The sequence below is a fragment of the Nerophis lumbriciformis genome, linkage group LG28, assembly GCF_033978685.3.
Source record: "Nerophis lumbriciformis linkage group LG28, RoL_Nlum_v2.1, whole genome shotgun sequence".
NCBI lineage: Eukaryota > Metazoa > Chordata > Actinopteri > Syngnathiformes > Syngnathidae > Nerophis > Nerophis lumbriciformis.
In genome coordinates, this window is record NC_084575.2 from 34,359,079 (window position 1) to 34,370,566 (window position 11,488).

Consider the following 11,488-nt stretch of genomic DNA (forward strand, 5'->3'; position numbering starts at 1 on the left):
GGGTATGGGCCCGACGCTCCAGCGCCATCCATTTTCAGGGCTAGTTGATTCGGCAGGTGGGTTGTTACACACTCCTTAGCCGGTTCCGACGTCCATGGCCACCGTCCTGCTGTCTATATCAACCAGGGTGAGCCCCACCCCTTTCGTGAGCGCACTGCGCGTGGAGTGACCCCTGTTACGCGCCCCCGGCAACAGGGGTGGCGGGCAGGTAAGCTGCGCGGGCAGAGCGCGCGGAGTGACCCCTGTTACGAGCCCCCGGCAACAGGGGTGGCGGGCAGGTAAGCTGCGCGGGCGGAGCGCGCGGAGTGACCCCTGTTACGAGCCCCCGGGCCACGGGGGTGGCGGGCAGGTAAGCTGTTTACCTGCTGCGCGTGACGCCGGCCGCGGCGAAGGCGGACGAGGCGGGGTGTCGGTGCGGTGGGCGCGGTGGTGACCCTGGACGTGCGTCGGGCCCTTCTCGCGGATCGCCTCAGCTACGGCTCCCGGTGGGGCCCTCTCGGGGGAAGGGGCCTCGGTCCCGGACCCCGGCGAGGCGTCGGGGGCCTTCTCCGCTCCGTAAAAGTGTCCATCTCTTTTTTTTTTTCTTCTTCTGTTGTGGCATATGCTGCAGGTGCCTGCTCATTTTTCGTATGTGGGTAACAACATTTAACTATGTATATATATTTCCCAATTGGTTTAACTGCCACCCGCCTGAATCTATTTAAAATCTAATTTTTTTTATTTCAACCGCCCGACCCGACCCGCGGATAAAATCTAATTTTTTTAAATTTCATCCGCCCGATCCGCGGATAATCCGCGCATCTCTAATATATATATATATATATATATATATATATATATATATATATATATAATCTGTGAAATACTTGACTTGGTGAATTCTAGCTGTAAAAACGCCCCCGTCCCACCCCGACCACGCCCATCCCCACCCCCCTCCCCCCACCTCCCGAAATTGGAGGTCTCAAGGTTGGCAAGTATGGTCCATATTGTATACAATATTTTGTTTTTATTAAGATATATAGTACTTGTTTGCTTTGTTACCTGTAACACAAACATGTTTGTTCATATATTGACCTTTAATTGAACAAAATGTCCCAAAAGAAAATAGACAAGTCAGCACTTTTGAGCCCGCACGGCTGTTTTGTTCCAACAACCTTTTTATGCCCAAATCCTGTTGGCACATTTTTGTTGTTGTTGTTAAATCCTGAAAAGACTTGTGAAAATAAGTGATCCTTTCCTATTGATGCAATCTTTCTTGCTGTCCTCAGTGAAGTGACGTACTTGTGATGGCTTTGTTGTGTCACCAGCGAGGGCTGCAGACGTGAGAACACCGTGAAGAACGTGGGCAGCAGGAAGTACGCTTTCAACTGTCTGCAACTCAAAGCCTTCCCGAGATTCTACCGGCCGCCCGACGGCACCTACGGCAAGGTGGAGACCTGAGAGGAATCTGCTGCCTTGAGGGTAAACTCCTGCTCACAAACTGATTGTCATGTTTCCAACAATGCACAAGTCCTTTGTCACAAAAGCCTTCATGTAGAAGTTGTTCTTCTTACAATATGCAAGCTAATTGCAGGATTGTTTAGCACTTGTTTTTATCATGAAAGAACTGCCTGACAAGGTCAACAATATGCTGTCAGATGTTTTCATTTGCATCTCAATTATGTCCAGTTAATTAAAGAATGGTGAAAATATTCATTTTTATGCGACGTCTTTTCACTCGGCCCAGGTTAGTTCAGTTTTATTGTATTTATTCACAATACACAACCGGAAACATCCATTTGAAAACAGGCTAAATGTCTAAGGTGCAATGGAAAATGTATCTTAAAGGGGGGTGTGGAGGTTTCTGTCCCGTGGGTCCTCCAGACCACCAAGCATCGACATGACAGCCCGGTTTTAAGGGTTTTATTTTGCAACGAAGTCTGTTCTGTGCTTTTCAGCAATTGTCTTTTCCGTGGCTGTCTCTCGCTCCAGCTCCACCCCCTCTCTCTCCTCCCCAGCTGCTGCCTTTTAACAGGTGATTAGATACCCAGGCCCAGGTGGGCCATCTACGCACCTGTTGCTGATCTCGAAGCCGGTCCTGCACTCTTAGAAATAAGGGTTCTAAAAGGGTTCTTCTACAAGGGCTGAGGTTCTAACTGGAACCATTTGCTTCTGAAAAACCCTTTCCCGAAGAAAGGGTTTTTCAAGGGTTCTTGGTAACGCTAATGGTTCCAGTAAGAACCATTTTGATCCAGAGAACCCTTTAAAACCCCTTTTCTGAATAATTGGTTTTAAAAGGGTTCTCACTAACACTAAGGGTTCCAGTAAGAACTATTTTGATCCAGAGAACCGTTTTTGGAAGAAAGAGTTCTTCAGGGATTGTTGAAAGCATGGGTAAGATCCTGTGTCACCAGGGACATACTTCCTGATAACATTTGCCAATAATGGTGCCTATCTTTAAATAAATGTTTTTCTCATTAAAATGTTTTGAATGTTAGTTCAATGTCAACATGATAAATGACCACAATATAATATGAACTAAACTGATCTGTAGGATACAATATGGTTCTTTATAGAACCCTCAGAAGACAAGACGGTTATCGGTGAAAACCTTTGAAAAGGGATGTTTTTAGAACCCCCTGTGTCAGGTCTAGATGAAACCCTTGAAACATGAAAGAGTTCTTAGTGGAACTCCCTGTGTGGGTTCTAGATGAAACCCTTGAAACCTGAAAGGGTTCTTAGTGGAACTCCCTGCATGGGTTCTAGATGAAACCCTTGACAAACGAAAGGGTTCTTAGTGGAACTCCCTGTGTGGGTTCTAGATGAAACCCTTGAAATACGAATGGGTTCTTAGTGGAACTCCCTGCGTGGGTTCTAGTTGAAAGTCTTGAAATACAAAAGGGTTCTTAGTGGAACTCCCTGTGTGGGTTCTAGATGAAACCCTTGAAATACGAAAGGGTTCTTAGTGGAACTCCCTGTGTGGGTTCTAGATGAAACCCTTGAAACATGAAAGGGTTCTTAGTGGAACTCCCTGCGTGGGTTCTTTGTAGAACCTCTCATGGGGGGTTCTGGATGGAACCTTACACACACAGTTCTAGGTAGAACCCTCCAAAAGGGTTCCAGGTGGAACCTTTATAAAAAGGTTCCACCTGGAGCCAAAAAGGGTTCTCCTATGAGGACGAGCCGAAGAACCTTATATGGTTCTACTTAGCACTTTTATTTCTAAGAGTGTGGCACACCCTGCTTCGCTGCAGGTCCGCAGGCCACGCCCCCCTCCACAGGGGGATATTATGATTTGTAGGCGAGCCCATGTTGCGCAGAAAAAGGGTACAAACAGGAAATGACGTCCTAGACTAGATCGCCAAAATAAGAGTACAGGAAAGCTAACATCTTCACACTGTGTCAGAATAAGAGCAAACTAAAACACTTTATGGCAGAGTTGTTTGATCCAGTTTTTTTTCAAACCCACAATTGCTTTTTGGAGCATTACTTTTCTGGGAATGTTCTTTTCAGGACAGCCTGCTTGTTAATAACAATGAGGTACTTTTCACAAAAGCACTTAGGCTATTTCTGAGTAAAAGTGGCCTTGATCATTTGGAAACATGATGTAGTCTACTGACACAAGGAACAATCAAGCACATGTTTTGAAGCTGCCTCAAAGCTTCTCTTTGTTTTGCTGAGTGAAAGTCAAACACTGATCCATACAACAAACATCCTCCTTAAACTACAGCCTGCTTATGGGCACATTTACCAAATAGTTTCCAGAATATAAAATGTATAAAAGCAAGATAAAATGTTAAATAGTTTTCTTTAACATTGATCTAATTTTATATTTAATTACCGTAATTAAAATGTTTAACACTGGAAGAATACCATTTGTTGCCCCTCTTTCTAAAAGTAGACTTTACCCACAAATGTGTTCCTCCTAATCCTTACTCTACTTTAAGTTTATTTTCTTAATTAGGTTACAATTCCCACTCTAATGTTCATTCATGGGTTTCCACTCAGTCCCGTTACCCTAACTCAGGGGTCGGCAACCTAAAATGTTGAAAAAAACATTTTGGACCAAAAATACAACAACAAAATCTGTCTAGCCTCATATAAGTGATATAATGAAGACAACACATGATGAAAGTGTCTATATTAGCCTACTATCAAAATGACTTTAAAAGTCTTATATAAGTGTTATAATGAAGACAACACATGATGAAAGTGTCTATATTAGCCTACTATCAAAATGACTTTAAAAGTCTTATATAAGTGTTATAATGAAGACAACACATGATGAAAGTGTCTATATTAGCCTACTATCAAAATGACTTTAAAAGTCTTATATAAGTGTTATAATGAAGACAACACATGATGTAAGTGTCTATATTAGCCTACTATCTAAATGACTTTAAAGGTCTTGTATAAGTGTTATAATGAAGACAACACATGAATTAAGTGTCTATATTAGCCTACTATCAAAATGACTTTAAAAGTCTTATATAAGTGTTATAATGAAGACAACACATGATGTAAGTGTCTATATTAGCCTACTATCAAAATGACTTTAAAAGTCTTATATAAGTGTTATAATGAAGACAACACATGACGTAAGCGTCTATATTAGCTATATTAGCCTACTATCAAAATTACTTTAAAGTCTTATATAAGTGTTATAATGAAGACAACACATGATGTAAGTGTCTATATTAGCCCACTATCTAAATGACTTTAAAAGTCTTATATAAGTGTTATAATGAAGACAACACATGATGTAAGTGTCTATATTAGCTATATTAGCCTACTATCAAAATTACTTTAAAGTCTTATATAAGTGTTATAATGAAGACAACACATGATGTAAGTGTCTATATTAGCTTTATTAGCCTACTATCAAAATTACTTTCAAACATTTATATAAGTGTTATAATGAAGACAACACATGACGTAAGTGTCTATATTAGCTGTATTAGCCTACTATCAAAATGACTTTAAAAGTCTTATATAAGTGTTATAATGAAGACAACACATGATGTACATGTCTATATTAGTTATATTAGCCTACTATCAAAATGACATTAAAAGTCTTATATAAGTGTTATAATGACGGCAACACATGACGTAAGTGTCTATATTAGCTATATTAGCCTACTATCAAAATGACTTTAAAAGTCTTATATAAGTGTTATAATGAAGACAACACATGATGTAAGTGTCTATATTAGTTATATTAGCCTACTATCAAAATGACTTTAAAAGTCTTATATAAGTGTTATAATGAAGACAACACATGATGTACATGTCTATATTAGTTATATTAGCCTACTATCAAAATGACATTAAAAGTCTTATATAAGTGTTATAATGAAGGCAACACATGACGTAAGTGTCTATATTAGCTATATTAGCCTACTATCAAAATGACTTTAAAAGTCTTATATAAGTGTTATAATGAAGACAACACATGATGTAAGTGTCTATATTAGTTATATTAGCCTACTATCAAAATGACTTTAAAAGTCTTATATAAGTGTTATAATGAAGACAACACATGATGTAAGTGTCTATATTAGACACATTTTTCTACACATTTTTGCAACATTGGAAATCATTAGTAAAATGGAGGCTTCTCAGAGGGTGAGATAACTCCTGGAAATGACTGTCTTAGAATGGCCAAAGGTATAGATGTGTGAGTCCAAGTTAAAGGAAACGGCAGGCTGCCTTCTTCTAATGAATTTATTACAATCTTTGCAAGCTGGGTAATGTTTGCTGTGGTCTGGAACAACATGACACACAAACAACTATCAGAAATGCAGCCAATACTACATACAGATAATGAGTCATAAATTAAATACACAGAGGACATAAGTAAAATACATTTAGAGCTCAAATATAGCTACAAACATACAGCTAGCCTAAATAGCATGCTAGCATTGATTTACTTGCATGGACCAAATATGCCTGATAAGCACTCCAGCGAATCAATAACATCAACAAAGATCACCTTTGTGCATTCACGCACAGCATAAAACGTTTGGTGGACAAAATGAGATAAAGAAGGAGTGGCATAAAATGCGTCTTTCTGTGGCAGCATTGGAGAAAGTTACACATGTAAACAAACTATGGTGAGTTCATGGATCGCTGAGATTAGTAGTACAAAACGGTGCTCGCCGTATACTCATTAGTGAAGCATGTTGAATATAAACAGTGTGATTTCTAACAATTAGGAAGGTTTGTGTCATGTTTGTCCTCCGACATAAACCATAGTACAACAAAAGAAGACTTGGTAGGATATGGACAGCAAGTAGTGGGCAGAGAGAGAGATCAGAAGGCCTAAGAAAAATATCTGCATTTGATTGTTTACATTTGATTATTAACAACAATCCGGGGAGGGTGTTAGTTTAGGGTTAAAGTTGAAGTTGATGATAGTACTGTATATTTGTGTGAAGCTAATATTTACATATTGTGTATTACATTTCAGTATGTTCATTGAATCACATAGCTTATACATTTGTCATTGTGTGTATTTCAGTTTAAAAAAAAAAAAAATAACAGTCCAGTGCAAGACAAAAGTAAAGATAGGAAAAGACAAAGCAAGATCAACAACAATAAAGAGCCTAAATGGATTAATCTGCTTTGGAACTTTATTAGACGTCTTGGATTGTTTGTTAGCTGTCTGCCAAGCTGTATAACCTCAACACGTATAGTGAGGGCAGAACAATTATTGCCAGGCTTCACTCTCATGTAAGGGGGGAAGACTTGTTGATTGATGACTGTGGTGTTCTTAGTGTCATAGTGTGTGTCGTTAGTATGTTCCAATCAGGCCCGGCCCTAACCAATCTGGCGCCCCCCCCCCACACATCGGCAGTGAAGTGTATATACTCACAAGAACCCGAATAGCTTTGTCTTTGACCCTTTTTTTTTTTACTTACAACTATACCTAATATATAAAGGGGTGGAAAAGTGACTATTACCTGCAGGGCAAACATTAGCTAACCAGAAGGCAATAACAATGTAAACAAAAAACACCTGCTTAAAAGATCTAATACAAATGTCCCTGAGGAATGTAAGGTGGGAGTACTGTAATTACCTAACGTTACATTATTATTTTCCATAACAATTTAGCCCCCTCCACAATATTAACCCGACGTTAAAACAGAACTAGCTATTTATTGATTAGCAATTGCCGAATCATGTAACATTAGCTTAATGCTAAAAAGCCAGGTTACTATCACATTCTGTAACAGACAAATAATTTCATGTAGGCTAACGTTACCTACCTGCTACCTCTGTCTTTTCTCGTTTCTCCTCTTCTTTTCTCTTGTTTCTTCCCTGGGCACCTGACAGTTTTGGCCGTTTTGACATCTTGTGTTGATTTTTTGATGTGGTGACGTCCAAAAAGAGTCATGATACGGGAAGGGAGGGGGCGCATCGTGCGGGGGGAGGAGGGGGGGGCGTTATGTTGTAACAAATAATATTTCTATTAAATAGGCTTTACTTTGCATTTTAATTAACGTGGGATTATGTTTTTGTATTTAGAAATAATAGTAACAACTTTTTTTTTTTTTTTTTTTTTTCTCCAACATTTGTGGCACTGGCATGGCGCCCCCTGATGGACGGCGTCCTTAGCATTTGCCTATACGGCCTATGCCACAGGCCGGCCCTGGTTCCAATAGCAGCAGAAGTGCACTTTTTGGAGAGCTGTATTATTTTCAGTTTTGTGCCCAAGAGACTGATTTTATTTAACACTATATTATTATTTATACACCTATAGTGATCACAGAGACAGGTTGTTTTTGTGTTACTGTATATATTTGTTTTTCTGGAAAAATCCCACTTAATATACTTTGGGTAACAGTCAATATATTTTTTTTATTTTTTTTTTACTGGGGTAACAGTCAATATTTATTTATTTATTTTATTTTTTATTTTTTATTATAAAATAAAAGTGAGCATTTGTTAAACCAAATATTGTGGTTTTTTTCCATATACAACAACCTATCTGGATTCGATAAGAGAATCGATAAGGAATCGGTTCGATTAGAGGATTCGATAATGGGCTCAAACTGGATAATTTCTTATCAAACATCATCCCTAATCCTACCCGATCTGAAACTGAGCTCAGACATTCAGTGCTATTTACTGTTTGTTTGGGAGACACCTGGGCAACAAAACACACCTGTCAGTCACATGTTCCAATACTTTTGCTCTCATGAAAAATGGGTAGGTTCAAACAAAAAGGGGCTATCTTCTAAGTTGTGTATCAGATCCAAATATCTGGAAATAAAAGCTAAAATGTTGATCTACTCATCTTTTGATGTCAAAATCAAATGTTTTCAGTCTACAACAAAAATAAACAAATTGGACTCACTGTTCCAATACTTTTGGAGGGCACTATTTATTTTTGAATCTTTTTCCCATTTTTACACATCTTTGAAAAAGCTCCAGGGAGCCACTAGGGCATACTTGCCAACCTTGAGACCTCCGATTTCGGGAGGTGGGGGGTGGGGGGAGTGGTCGGGGGTGGGGCGGGGAGTGTGGTTAAGATACATATATATATATATAAGAAATACTTGACTTTCAGTGAATTCTAGCTATATATATATATATATATATATATATATATATATATATATATATATATATATATTTTTTTTTTTTTTTTTTTTTTTTTTCCATCAGAATGTGTACTTAAACTTATAAAGATCACATGGATATTATTCAGTGAGTTGATTCACCAAAACTAACCTGTTATACAGGAGGAAAAAGCACACAGGACGTTTCAATTGTTCACAGACTGGTCGCTCTCATCAGAATGACAAGACACTTCCGGTCTGCAGGTGATAGCATTCAATTGGGAAGAAACGCCCTACTGCTCCCTACTGACCAATGTGAATACTGATAAATGTGTAATGACAGCTCCAAAAACAAATTCAAACCACAAAATAAAATAAATAAATCAACGCAAAAATGTGACACATTATGGGTGGGTCACATATGCATGTACAGTAGATGGCAGTATTGTCCTGTTTAAAAGTGTCACAACATTGCTGTTTACGGCAGACGAACTGCTTTACGGGGGACGAAAACGTGACTGCTGTTGTTGTGTGTTGTTGCCACGCTGGGAGGACGTTAATGAAACTGCTTAACAATAAACCCACATAAGAAACCAAGAACTCGCCCTCGATCATTAGCTGTTTATATGGTGGGAAAGCGGACGTGTGAACAGGCTGTCAACACGTCACTCAGGTCCGCATGGAGCTGGAGGGGGCGTGGCCTCCAGCTCCGCCTGAATTTCGGGAGATTTTCGGGAGAAAATTTGTCCCGGGAGGTTTTCGGGAGAGGCGCTGAATTTCGGGAGTCTCCCGGAAAATCCGGGAGGGTTGGCAAGTATGCACTAGGGCGACGCTAAAGAGCCGCGGGTTGCTGACCCCCGCCCTACCACATTACCCCCCTGAAAAATGTGAGATATTCTCCAAGTCTTGATGTCCACAGGAAGTTGCATCATTCAAATCCTCTGCAGGCCAAAAGTAAACTCACTCATTTATTTTTCTGTATGTTGGATGATATTTCAAGTATAACTCAGTAGAGTTTAACATTTCAACACAGTGCTATCACTAAAATTAGTTTGTGTTTATTTGAAAATGCAATGTTTTGTTGAATCACCGCAATGTGATTTGTGTGGCTGTATTTCACGTGCGTTCTAATTGTATGCTAATTCATACTTGCCAACCCTCCCGGATTTTCCGGGAAACTCCCGAAATTCAGCGCCTCTCCCGAAAACCTCCCGGGACAAATTTTCTCCCGAAAATCTCCCGAAATTCAGGCGGAGCTGGAAGCCACGCCCCCTCCAGCTCCATGCGGACCTGAGTGACGTCAGGTTGCGCAACACCACGTAAATCGTTGGCCAACCAAAAAGTAACCCCAGTACGCTATAGCCAACATTCACCAGGAGATGGCAACAGACAAACATAGATAACTCTATTACATTATTCCCCTTTTTGAAATGTATAGAAGTTACTCAAAACAAATAAACAACCCAACCAAAAAATGCAGCAGCTCAATTAAAAAGTACTGAACTCTTAACCCTCATTTGTAAAAAAAAAAATAACATGCTTATTATACAAACAGTATTTGTACACCTTTAACACAGATTTTTATACTGTCTTCAGAGATTCCGTTTTTTTGGTGGTACTCGAAACCTTTTTGGGTACCTGCGAAAGGGTGTTCAGCATGGTTGGAAAAATAGTGACAGAGAATAGAACAAGGATGGACAATTCAACCCTTAACTCAACAATGAGTAGATGAGTGTTATGTGTGTGTATATGTGTAAATAAATGAACACTGAAATTCAAGTATTTCTTTTATTTATATATATATATATATATATATATATATATATATATATATATATATATATATATATATATATATATATATAATAAAATAAATATATATACAGCAAGAATTCACTGAAAGTCAAGTATTTCTTATATATATATATATATATATATATATATATATATTAGAGATGCGCGGATAGGCAATTATTTCATCCGCAACCACATCAGAAAGTCGTCAACCATCCGCAATCCACCCGATCCAACATTTGATCAGAACCGCATCCGCCCGCCATCCGCCCGCACCCGCCCGTTGTTATATATCTAATATAGACGATGCAAGGCATTAGTGAGGTTATAAAGCTTTTGCCTGTTAAAGAAAGGAGACTGATCCAATGCAGCACAGACATTCGCGTGCCACGCTGTCACGACCCAGACGCACACCAGTGCGCAATCATATGGGAGCCGCGCTGAGCGCACCTCCAAGCGCGTCTCGCTGCCGGCGACGGCCGGGTATATGGGCCATCCATTTTCAGGGCTAGTTGATTTGGCAGGTGGGTTGTTACACACTCCTTAGCGGGTTCCAACTTCCATGGCCACCGTCCTAGCTGCTGTCTATATCAACCAGGGTGAGCCCCACCCCTTTCGTGAGCGCACTGCGCGCGGAGTGACCCCTGTTACGCGCCCCCGGCAACAGGGGTGGCGGGCAGGGAAGCTGCGCGGGCGGAGCGTGCGGAGTGACCCCTGTTACGAGCCCCCGGCCACGGGGGTGGTGGGCAGGTAAGCTGCTTACCTGCTGCGCGTGACGCCGGCCGCGGCGAAGGCGGACGAGGCGGGGTGTCGTGCGGTGGGCGCGGTGGTGACCCTGGACGTGCGTCGGGCCCTTCTCGCGGATCGCCTCAGCTACGGCTCCCGGTGGGGCCCTCTCGGGGGAAGGGGCCTCGGTCCCGGACCCCGGCGAGGCGTCCCTTCTCCGCTCTGTAAAAGTGTCCATCTCTTTTTTTTTTCTTCTTCTGTTGTGGCATATGCTGCAGGTGCCTGCTCGTTTTTCGTATGTGGGTAACAACATTTAACTATGTATATATATTTCCCAATTGGTTTAACTGCCACCCGCCTGAATCTATTTAAAATCTAATTTTTTTTAATTTCCACCGCCCGACCCGACCCGACCCGACCCGACC

The 11,488-nt window shown here is 40.6% G+C and overlaps 1 protein-coding gene across 4 annotated transcripts in view; it reads left to right on the forward strand.

The window, feature by feature from the left end:
* Nucleotides 1-11,488, forward strand: part of inpp4ab (inositol polyphosphate-4-phosphatase type I Ab) — a 130,225-nt gene that overhangs the window by 104,551 nt on the left and 14,186 nt on the right. For 2 of the 4 annotated variants that reach the window (XM_061924087.2, XM_061924088.1), the window contains exon 27: nt 1,308-1,461. In XM_061924087.2, the coding sequence (XP_061780071.1) occupies nt 1,308-1,440 (133 nt within the window). In that variant the 3' untranslated portion in view covers nt 1,441-1,461. Of the gene's footprint in view, nt 1-1,307; nt 1,696-11,488 lie in introns of those variants that run through there. The other 2 variants (XM_061924086.1, XM_061924090.1) reach the window with 1 other exon arrangement.